The 11,874-nt window shown below is 45.7% G+C and overlaps 1 protein-coding gene across 6 annotated transcripts in view; it reads left to right on the top strand.

Annotated features, from left to right (window-relative positions):
- The first annotated feature begins 242 nt into the window (after positions 1–242).
- Positions 243–11,874, top strand: part of LOC109893290 (voltage-dependent L-type calcium channel subunit beta-1) — a 35,163-nt gene continuing 23,531 nt past the window's right edge. For 3 of the 6 annotated variants that reach the window (XM_031827276.1, XM_020486448.2, XM_031827280.1), the window contains exons 1-2: positions 251–513; positions 3,977–4,063. In XM_031827276.1, the coding sequence (XP_031683136.1) occupies positions 424–513; positions 3,977–4,063 (177 nt within the window). In that variant the 5' untranslated portion in view covers positions 251–423. Of the gene's footprint in view, positions 514–3,976; positions 4,064–9,030; positions 9,193–11,874 lie in introns of those variants that run through there. The other 3 variants (XM_031827278.1, XM_031827275.1, XM_031827277.1) reach the window with 3 other exon arrangements.

Below are 11,874 nucleotides of genomic sequence, written 5' to 3'. Positions count from 1 at the left end.
TACCACTGCCGACAAGTGCTTACAGTGCTACTTGAAATGAGGTGAGCATCTAAAAATGTGGATATAATCTGTGGTTAGACCAGGTTGCAACCTAGTCTAATTGCCTTACCCATTACCCAATCACAAGACATCCCTTCCGTGTTGGTCTCTCGTTGATTAATCAGTGATGAGGGTGGGGCCTGGTCAATGGGGCGTGGACCTATTCGGTTCGCAGCTGGAATCTCGAGTGCAGCGTCCGTATTGTCTGAGTGAAGAAACAGAGGGTGGTGGGCTAGGATAGACTGTAGACGACGCCGCTGTTGCTATTGTACTTCGCTTGGGAAGCACCCTCGGGGAAACAACGGCAAGTAATTCGTTGACAATGACAATAGCGATATCATCATAAATATAGGAATTAGAAAATAGGATTGAAAAAGTAAATCAATGGTACAGAAAAGTAGTATGTCCAGGACGCCTTCGACCTCAACCCAGGAGATCCAAATGGACATGTTTGATCAACATCCACACGCACAGGTAAGCAGTATAGGCTACCCGGGAAATCACACCGTAGGTTTGATGGAGCCAGTCCGCCTGTTGCTGAAGCTTTTTGTTTAGACATTTTGACAGTCCACAGTTTGACTTGTCATAACAGGGACTATACAAGCAGGGAAGCAGGTGAACGAACCAGCTGCGAATAAGATTTAATGGAGTAGGTTATAATTCCCTGACACGTTTTTGTTGCTATGTGAATTTATCAGTAGGCCTAATAACCAGGGTAATAACAAAGTAATGCATGTATTCTTCATCTATAGTAAAAGCATTGGTTTGGTCACAGTGGGCCATTAATATGGTAACTGTGGCTGCTGTGTGTCTCTTCTTCCGTTTCTCCTCTTCCACTTTCAAATAGAACCACAGGAATTATATACTTTTTTTTTTATAGAATTTTTTAAAACATTTTTTTTTATTACAATTTCTGTGTTGTAAAAGTGTGTATTTATGACATGACAATGACTATTTTTGGTTTGACCATTTGATGGTCAATAATTACACAAAGCTGCCTATTATTGTAGGCTAATGCTCAATGATGATTGAACTAACTCTGTCCGCAATTATAGCGCTATGTGCTACATGTTACTAGATGGATGAAGTCCACAAGTGATGCAAGCCACGCCCACGTATTAATGGACTGTGTGGACAGTGGACACGATTTTCTCGCTCATCCGTTTTGCCTTCATGCAGGAGTAAGGACACCAAACTCTGTTTAATGGCTTTATAGCCTACTCATAGCTATTGCATTGTTGTTTCTTTGCTGCCAGGAACTGTCATGGACTCAAGGTGTTGCTGATTAATGATGAGGATCACGAACATCCTTTTTCCAGAAATGAGAGGGGATGAATGCCATACACACTGGCAGACACATTTAATGGAATAAAATCGCACATAATTATCATATCCTGTGTTATAATGCTCTCCCTTAGAGCCATGCCTTTTCTGCCCTCCAAAAAAACAGCATATTGGCTTTTGATAATTGCTATATCTGTGCTCATGCAATGTTTTCTTTACACAACACTTGTTCTTTTAGAACTCTAAATGCACAGAATGTAGCTATAAATGGCATTCGGGAAGATACAGTATATGTTAAAACTGGTTACGTGGGCATGATTTGTCATAAAATCGAATGGGGGGGGGGATGAGAATGACCAGAACAAACCACGCCAATGACCAGAACAAACCCGCCCACGCTAAGCTCCATCGTTGTCTCTCCACGGAAACCGCGACATCACAGAAAAACAACACGTGCTGTATACAACCCAACACCTCAAGCCATGCCAAGTATGCTTCCTGCATGCCTCACTCTCCCACTCTTTCTCTCTCCATCCCTCTCTCCCTTCCCCATCATTATTTCTCTCTCTCTCTCTCTCTCTCTCTCGCTCTTTCTCTGTGACTGTTTTTAGATGTCAGATTTCTATCCCTTGTGTGTTAGTGCTGTGCTGAGAGACAGATGGACCCCCCTCCTTGTGTAATGTGGGGAAGGGTTTGTGTGTGGCACTCGGATCAATTAGATATAAAGTTCACGCAGACCTGCGGCGGGTCACGCTGGCATATTTATAACTCAGCTGTGGAGAGACGACCGGGGGACCACACTTGTAGACTACGTCCCAAATGGCACCACATTCCCTACATAGTGTACTTATTTTTGACTGAAGCCCTGTGGGTCCTGGTCAAAAGCAGTGCACTATATAGAAAAAATGGTTCCATTTGTGACCGTACTAGTAATATCCTGGAGGAAAGGCCCCCCAGCAACACTGAATGGCAACAACCAACCCCAACAGAGATGGAAATATATGAGCAGGCGCCGGAGAATGCTGAACTGATCTAAATCAAGCCTGGATACAATAGCTCAGATTATAGATTGTGTTTGTTCTTCTGCATGCAGCACCAGCAGAGGAGTGCTGTTGCTGTATGTTTGCCTAGAGAATGTTCGCCTGTGCTCTGGTAATGCTGGAAGATGGAGACACACCACAGGCTTGTCCTCCCATCCCTCCCCAGTTTACAGTTCCTGTCTAACAGAGCAGCGCTCGCGTCGCACCCCCCTCTAATTAGTCACTTAGCCCTGGAGGTTGGTTACCGACAGGAAACCTCCCCTCCCTACTTCCCCTCTATGGCATTTCCCTGCCCTTTACTGTAGCCAGCCTCTCCCCATGGCCAGCTCAATACACCCCCCCCCCCCCCCCCCCTCCTCCTCATTTCCTACAACTCACCTGTCAAGGATGCAGAGATCGTGTTGCGCTTTCTCTTTTCTTCATCCTCTGAATATGATCTATAGTGTGTAGACCACAGAGGATGCTGCACATGTCCGGGCCAGCATTGTTGCGGCTGTTGAGGGCACATTTGTTTAGAAGTTGTCAGCACAGGCAGAGACATACCTCTGGGCACTATGGTGCCCCGGCTCAGTGATGATGAGAGATGGGAGGGGAGCTGGACTACAGCTGGACCTACAGCTTGACTCAAACTCTCTGACAGCTGGCCCATACCACACACTGAGGAGTATTCTGATTTAGACCTGTTGTAAAGTGTACTGCTCTGATAAATGTGGTCATATCTGTGGGCGCAGGTGTGTGCGTGCGTGTATGAAGGTGGGGTTGGTTGGGTTGCTGGGAGCAGGTGTGTGGCGGCAAACTGTACAGTTTGTGAGCATGATTTTGTGAAAGAGAACATGGCTCTGAGAGGTTATTGATTGCAGGAATATGTCCCATGTGGGTGTCTACCTTTTGAACACTGCACGTATTCATGCATACAGTAAATGTGTGAGTGTATTGTAAATGTGTGAGTGTAAATGTGTGAGTGTATATGTTCCTATGTACTATTCTTGTGGCCTCCGCTCAGGCAGCGGTCCCTGTCCATCTGTGCACACAGGAGCGGCACAACCCACTAGTCTGATCCATCAGGCTTCCTGATTGCCAACAAATGCAATTATCCGGCACTGCGTATCCATGGTGACGTGGCCAGGGTGGGCTCTAATGCAGTGGAGGGCCCTGCACAAGCCAGATAGGCCATTTGCCAGGGATCAGCCAATCACATTACAGGGTCCCAACCTACATGAATAATGACAAGTAACGGAAGTAGAACATGAAGCTGAGCTAAGATGGTGGAGTACACTGGTGCTGGGAGAGGATCAGGACACATGGTCTCCTTTTAACTCCCATCTCTGGCAGCGCTCCATCTGTTCTGGTCATTGTCTTCGATGTTCCTGAAGCTCTCCTGATCATAGAGTTCCAGTATCATAAACAATTGAATTTTGTGCACTTAAAAGTCTTGAGATGAATTTACCGCTAGAACAAAGCTGGGAGGTTTCGTAATGTTTTCTCAACAGAAAATATGTTTGTGAACAAAACTTTGTTCAAGTGTACTTTTTTTATTAAGACTTGCTTTGTGAAGCTTCTTCTAATGTCTCTTTTTTTTGGGTTTCTTGTCTCCTTATCTCCGTTCCTTCTAGGGAAAGTATTCCAAACGGAAGAGCCGCTTCAAGCGCTCCGATGGAAGCACTTCCTCTGACACCACCTCCAACAGCTTTGTCCGGCAGGTAAGACCCCCTATTCGCCTTATGCTGTACCTATACTGTACCGTATATTAGACTGCCTGATTCCTCTGGTGATTAGTTCAAGAGATTCATAGGTGAGAATAGCCCAATTGGATCAGTATGGATGTTGCTGCAGTGCCTTCTCATATAAGTAACCCAAACTCATTCACATGGTCACTCGCACACAGCCGTCGAAGCTCTCTGCAGTTTTACTTACGTTACACGTTGTTATCCTCTTTCTCCTCCCCCTTTCCTTCTCTTCTTTCTCATCTGTGCAATAGCTGTCTTATTACTTTTTCCCTTGACCTATCTCGGTCACCCCTCATTTATGTTGCTCTCATAAACACAATTGATGCCTCTGCTGTCCTCCCCAGTGGACGCCCCCACCTACTCAGGACTCAATGTTTTTCACTATGAATCAACAATAAACTGGTCAGATCGATGCAGCTTGGATAAGAACAAGACCGAGAGTGAGAGCGTGCCTCTTAGGGACTCCAGGAGATAAATCCCACCAGTCCTGATTGTCATGTCCTGGTTCCAGGTCCTCGTGTAGGGCTCAGACCCTCCCCAGCACGCCCTCCCCAGGTTCCCCGTGGTTCATTGATCAACACTGTCAGGGTGAGCCCATGGGAGCCTGCTATTCTCCAGCAGGAGAGACAGGCTTTAGGAAATATGTTTCCATGGGGGAAACGCACCACACAGAGACACTTCCTTTCCGGGAGGTCTGGAGAGAGGGGAAGGTGTTTAAGGTGACACACGTGTCATCTCCATCACAGCTCATCATGCGGACGTGACATTTTATTAAAGCGGCCCTGTGTCATGCCACCATGTGTCCCCTTTCCCTCCCCGACCTCTTCATTTGAGGTAGGGGACGTTTTGCCCCTGCCTGACGACATTAACCTGCTCGCTATGGGTGTCACACACAAAAAACTCCCCTCTCTTGGCAGTGAACACAGGGAGTGTAGCCTTCCTGTGGATTCTAAAGGTTAGCTAACTTCATCCTCTGTGGCACCCCTCCCTCCCCTACTCACTGGCACATCTCCTCATTAACTCTCTGTAAGTCTGCTCTGAGCCGGACATGTACGGTAGCAGGCGCCATTAAAGTGTGTGTCCCAAATAGATACCAACCTGTATACAACCTCAATTTGCAGTAAATCCTTCATTTACATGTCATAATGCACTATGTAGGCAGGCTGTGTTATGTCTATGTATGCAGCTAGCTGCACTGTATATGTTTGCCCCCTCTTGCGCAACTGCGAGCTGAACACTCTTTCCAAGCTTTAAGTCTCACACACACACACACACACACACACACACACACACACACACACACACACACACTGTCACACAAACAGCCAGCGGTGAAGCCGGTACACTGGTCTGGTTTCCATGGCAACCGGCACACCGAATCTCCCCTCTGTGTGCAGGCGCAGTGGGATGGAGAGGAGAGGAGGATGTTTAGATGGATTAGTGTGTGTGTGTGTGTGTACACAAGAATAGAGTACTTAAGATACACAGGGAGTGGCAGGCATGTAGTAATGAGCACCATTACTAGCTGTGATTGTAACCTGGGAAAGAAGAGGCCATATGGATGTGAAAGACACAAGATGTAGATCAGATGCACCTCTTGTGACCTCCTTGCCTCTTTGGAATTGTTCATTGCTGTTTCAATGTCTGGGCTGACTGAAGATGATTTGAGGATTCAATTCTACATCTCTCTCTTTATCTATCAATCTCTTTGTCTATTTCTCTTCTCCCTATCTCTCTCTCGCGCACATACACACACACACAGATGGGTTTTTGTGATCAATACAGTTGACTGTCCGGCAATGCCCTCCAGCTATTCTACCATAGAGACATGAGATGAGCTGACCCCTACACAACACAGTCAGTGAAGGACCATAATCAACCTGGCATCCCCGGGGGCTCATTCGCCGGGGTTCAGTTTCCTTCTTTTGCCATTCCATTTAGAGCAACTGTGTCAGTCCAACGCCATTAGGTCATGATTAATCATTATTTTTGATGGCACCAGGGTCAGGTCAATTGGCTGTTTCACAATAGAGGGGGCGACTTGTGTTACGTAAAAGAAAGCTGCTCCAAGCTCAGGACAAATACATTAAATGCTACGACCGCAATGTTCACAGGATGAAGCCTATCTTAATAATACACCCTGAAATCACCTCTTCTCATTTGAGTGAGGAGAATTTGATAAACCGATCGTTACAATTTCCTCCGTCTGAGTGGCAGTTAGTCATTTTTCCTCATTTCTTTTTCGCCCTCATATTTTCTCAGCTGTGTGGGAGAGAAATCCTGCTCGGGTGTATGTTCCCTTTCCATTGGAAGAGAAAATGTCATCAGTCCTTCTGTCAGTGCAGCCTGGCAGTCGGCTGCTACTCTTTGAGGCGAGGGAACCAAACAGTAGTCTGAGTGGCTGACACTTGGGAGTGGCTCTGAGAATACTAGCCTGCCTGCCTCTCTCTGGCAATCTGTTCCTCATGCTGTGGACCTGGCTGGCTGGCTGCCTGTTCATCACCAGTCAGTCAACCACTCCTGCGTCGCTATGGCGAGGCACCTGTCACAGTGTCAGAGGTTGCCCTCTGCTGGTGGAATAGAGAGATACCAGACACCCTGCTCTCCTTAGTTTAGGCCTAGATTCAATCAGATCAAGCATTAACCGGCGACAGCCGACACCCACATAGCTAATGTACACTGGCGTAGCACTCACCCCCATGAGCCCCCCCCCCCTCCCCCCCCCTCCCCCCACAATAAAACCCCATACATCAACACACTTTTTTTTCTCATTGCAAAATGTATAGAATAGCAGGACATTTGCTCAGGGATTCTTGAAGGTTGGGACTGTCCTTGTCTAGCAGGGGAAACATTTTATTTTATAGTTTAAAACAATTATTTTGTTGCATTATTTGAGCTTAAAATGTACATTTACATTTTTTAATTTTCAATATTATTCATTTCCATGTCTGCCTTATGCCTGGAAATGCTAAGGATCACAATTTCATAATAAAAATGTCAATAATGGATATTAACCAAAGAAGTATCTTTCTTGTGACTATAAAGAATATATATTTCAAATTGTTATTCCTAAAAGATGTGTTCGGAGATTTGGCCAACAGCGTCAGATTTGTCTGAAATCCTTATTCATGTCCTCATTACATATAGGGCAATGCATGGTCTGGAAAGTTCTCTACTTTTGATCGATGTAAACAGACAATATGGGAATCACCATGGTCACAAACATAAACTGTCAACGCCATCTGGAGTATGAATGTTGGTTCCAAGATGTTACATTTAATTAGCTTTTAGTCATAAAGCAACTGAGGAAAAAAACTCATTGCTAATTGGTCTAAACCACTTGATGACGAAAAAAGCAATTTTTGTTAACTCCGTGAAACATCAACTCTATCAGAGTGCAGAAAGATCTGATGGAATGGTAGTTTTTTTTATTGGTGATTTTCAAATGAATGATTTTCCATATTTTAGATGGTTTGTATTGCACTTTTGTTTTTAGAGGCAAAAATCTGTCTGTCTTGAGAAGTTGTCAACTCCGTCAGTGGCTTGCCAGCTATGTCTCAACCTATATCTTAACCCCTTAAGATGAAAATGTCATCACCGTTTTGCATCATATGCTTAAACATTCAAAGTATTTGCTGCGCAAGGCCTAAGGGTTTGCTTTATACATTTAGTTTTATGTTCTACATCTATAGAAAAACATGCCAAAATGCTAAAGAAATTAGCCTTGCAGCATTTAATAGTGCTATTAAACTTGGATTACATATTTGAATAATCTAACATTAGCTTTAGAATTGCTTGGGCCTTGCGTCCCCGGGGGCCCTGCTAAATTGTGCTACGCCACTGCTGATGTTTTGGCGGTGTCATAGGTGGAACCGCGTCAAATCCATGAGCAGCTGCTCTTGTGATCATTGTTACGAAGCCACATCCGTTCAACTCGCATTAGAAATGAAAAACAAGAAAGTGTAGGATATATGGAAATTATTCAACAAAATAATGAGGATTTCTATCAGCCTTATCGAGGTGTAAATTACATCTCACATTCCAGTGTTCCAACTTGTAAACAAGCTGCATGGGATTTCGCTTAGTGCGACTCCGTGCAGCCAATGGCAATGTCCGCTTTAGGTACAGTATAATGCGAGGAGCCACTTGTGGGTTGGGCAGCTCTAACGCAGTTCCACCTCCGACACGTCAAAACATCAGCTATGCGGATTGAAGTGCAACACTTTAGAACTGAAAGCTAGTAGGTATTGGATCTAGTTTGTGTAGCTGGAACAGGAATGCCAACTGTTGCCTGAACTTAATCAAAGAGATTTTAGAATAAACCTGTGTGGCCTTGAAATGTGTCAGTTTTATTTCCCTTGTCTTTAGGGGACACTCACCTCCTATGTGCTGACTGGTTCCAAGTGTGCTGTCATATTATTGCGCACTGGATGTCCTTGTTTCTGCCACTGATACACTGTTCACCCCCCCCAATCTAGTCACTTCCTCCCCTCTGACCCCATATCATCCCCTTGTTTGATGTCCTGTTCTGGGTATAGAGAGAGGGAGAGGGCAGGATAGAGGACAGTTTTTTTTTTTATTCCCCCCCCCCCCCCCCTGCCCCAGCCTCTCTCCCATGTCAGTGGGGGCATTGAATGACTGACGGCTGCATACCAAGCCTCCTTCTGGGGCTCGCTGTGTTGCGTTCACGGTCCTGTTTCTGTCCTGCCAGGGCTAAATATAATTCCCCAGTTTGCAAATGTAGCACAAGTCCTGCAACCCGAACCCCCCCCCCCCCCCCCCACCCCCCCCCCCAGCTCCCTCACTCCCCTCTCCTTTCCTCATACACAAGGTTCAGGTTCTTGGAGGTGGGGGGGTGTGTTAGGAGGGTTAGGAGAACACTCTCCTATTTTCACACATACAGTACTCTCTCTCTGGCTCTCTCTTTCAGACACACACACACACACATACTTTTGGACTTACACACTTGCCGGCACAGTCTCTCTCTCTCTCACACGCACACTGCTGGTCGTTGGTGTGGACTGTGGCTTTGCCCCTCTGGTTTGCCGTGGTGTGGCAAGCGCGGTATGGAGCAGACCGACAGGTATCGCAGGCCCGGCATGGTAAGACAGACCTGTCTAAATCTAAACGCATTACACTTTTGGTGAGTCTGTTTTGGCACCTGGTCCGGGAAGGGCGCCTTGCCGTACTGTAGGAGTGTGTGTGTTGGAGTATGTCTGTGAGACTATGTGGGCGTGTGTGTCAAAGAGGGTTGAAATTTAGGTTGGTGGACAGGACACTTTAACTTAGAAAAAAGTTTTTGATGCGCCATTTCCTGGTCTCTCTCATTCTCGCTCTCTTTGATCCTATTGTTTCGACTGCGTTCTGTGATTCCATTTTGGGCTGGGCCACAGCTGCAGGGAGGGCACTGGGTTTTTATTTAGACTTCCAGTCCCCCTGGTAGACTGCCTGCCTGCTGAGGGACCCGCCAGCCTCACTGTCCCAGACCCTAGCCCCTATAGCCATTTTTTGAGGCTTCTTTCCTTCTCTCTCTCTCTCTCTCTGTCCTGTCCCAGCTGGTCTCAGCCTGGATCCCCAGAGACGCAGATCACATCGTGCCTAACGTCAGTGTTTCCTAACGAAGAGTGTCCATGAGAATGTAATGGTTTTGATCTCCACAAGTTTCAGAGCGAGTGCTACATTTATGTTGCTGATCTCTTGATAGGTGGACCCCGAGGGTATTTTCTGACATTTTTAGTGCTTTTTATTGTTACAGTTCCTAGGCGTATTGTCATTGTTTTGGTTGTTGTTTTGGTTTCAGAGTACTTTAAAAAAATGCTGTATGTCTCAACAGTGTAATTAGACTTGCCTAGTACTACTATCTGCTATTAGCTTATCCTTTAAAAAAAAGTTATTGTTGATATTACTTCATCAGTGCCCACTTTGAGCTGAATCACACCTCTCTGTGTATTTGCGGTGAGGTCTGTACATGACCCACTTCTTTTTGTTTTTGTCTCTCTCCGCAGTGCAGGGCCTTTTTTAGATAGCAGTTCACAAAGACACGGTTGTCCGTCGTCCAGCCCATTGTCATGACAACGGCAGGCATCGTGTGCCAAGCACATGGCCATTTAGACATTGGGAAGCGCCACTGGCCATCGCGAGACACGGAACGTCTCTAACACTCCTCTCTTAGTACACTGTTAGCTACCAACCTGGCATTCTGCTTCTCAATACCTGTTGCTTTTTTAATCCTCTGGAAGAGTGTTGCTTTTTGTTGTTGCTTGTTGTTCTTCAGTTCCACAGCTGACTGGTGTTGTACCAACTGTTTTTGCCAGTGCTGCTGTTGTGGGATGTGAAAACCCCTGTAGAATAGGGATTGAGCCTGGGCTGATCATTCTGTCCCATCTCCCTCTCTGCTGGCAGTCTGAGTGTGTGTTTGCCCTGTCTCTGACTGTGTTTACAGCTGGGCAGACTGTTTGCTCCGATCACACAGAGGGCTTGGAGGGAGGGCTTGGAGGGAGGGCTTGGAGGGAGGGCTTGGAGGGAGGGCTTGGAGGGAGGGCTTGGAGGGAGGGCTTGGAGGGAGGGCTTGGAGGGAGGGCTTGGAGGGAGGACTTGGAGGGAGGACTTGGAGGGAGGACTTGGAGGGAGGACTTGGAGGGAGGACTTGGAGGGAGGACTTGGAGGGAGGACTTGGAGGGAGGACTTGGAGGGAGGACTTGGAGGGAGGACTTGGAGGGAGGGCTGGGGCAGAAATACAGCCTAGAGGAGTAGTGAGAGATTGTGATCTTGTCAGGATTAGAATGTCATAATTAATCATACCAATGGTTTGGACCATTATTGTATTTCACTTCGGTATCTTTTCTTGCCATCGTTTCGATCTTATTTCACTCTGCCACACACACCGCCTTCTCACTTTGAATCGTAGTCTGTTTTTATGACTTATGACTTTACAATACGTATTCAATGTTTTCAGACAGTCACAAAGGAGGGACACTAGATAGATGCATATAATATTCACCCACACATACTGGATACACTGAGCTCTGAAAGTATTGGGACAGTGACACGTGTTGTTTTGGCTCTCTTCTCCAGCACTTTGGATTTGAGATGATACAATGAGGTTAAAGTGCAGACTGTCGGCTTTAATTTGAGGGTATTTTCATCAATATAGTCGGGTGAACCGTTGAGAAATTACTTCACTTTTTGTACATAGTCCCCCTCATTTTAGGGGACCAAAAGTATTGGGACAAATTCATTTATATGTGTATTAAAGTAGTCAAGTTTAGTATTTGGTCCCATATTCTTAGCATGAAATGATTACATCAAGCTTGTGACTCTACTAATTTGTTAAATGCATTTCTTGTTTGTTTTGGCTGTGTTTCAGATGACTTTGTGCCCGATAGAAACAAATGGTAAATGTATTGTCACTTTTATTGAAAATAAGAAATGAATATGTTTCCAACACACTTCTACATTAATGTGGATGCTACCATGATTTACGGATAATCCTGAATGAATCGTGACTAATTAGGAGTGAGAAAGTTCCATATCATGTGTCTGTAACTTATGTGGCAGGTAGACTAGCGGTTAGTGTTGGGACAGTAACCGAAAGGTTGCTTGTTCGAAGCCCTGAGCCGGCATGGTGGAAAAATGTGCCGAATATCATGCGTCTGTAATTTATGCTGTAGCCTGTAGATGCATTCTCCCTCCTCCATCATGCCATCGCGTATTGGAACAGTAAGGGCTTCATTGCATCAGAAGAGGCAACATCATTAACATAATTTCTCCCCTCAAGGCAACGC

Source organism: Oncorhynchus kisutch, linkage group LG6 (genome assembly GCF_002021735.2).
Source record: "Oncorhynchus kisutch isolate 150728-3 linkage group LG6, Okis_V2, whole genome shotgun sequence".
Classification (NCBI taxonomy): Eukaryota; Metazoa; Chordata; class Actinopteri; order Salmoniformes; family Salmonidae; genus Oncorhynchus; species Oncorhynchus kisutch.
Note: the sequence above shows the minus strand (reverse complement) of the source record. Positions and strands in the feature narration are given on the sequence as shown.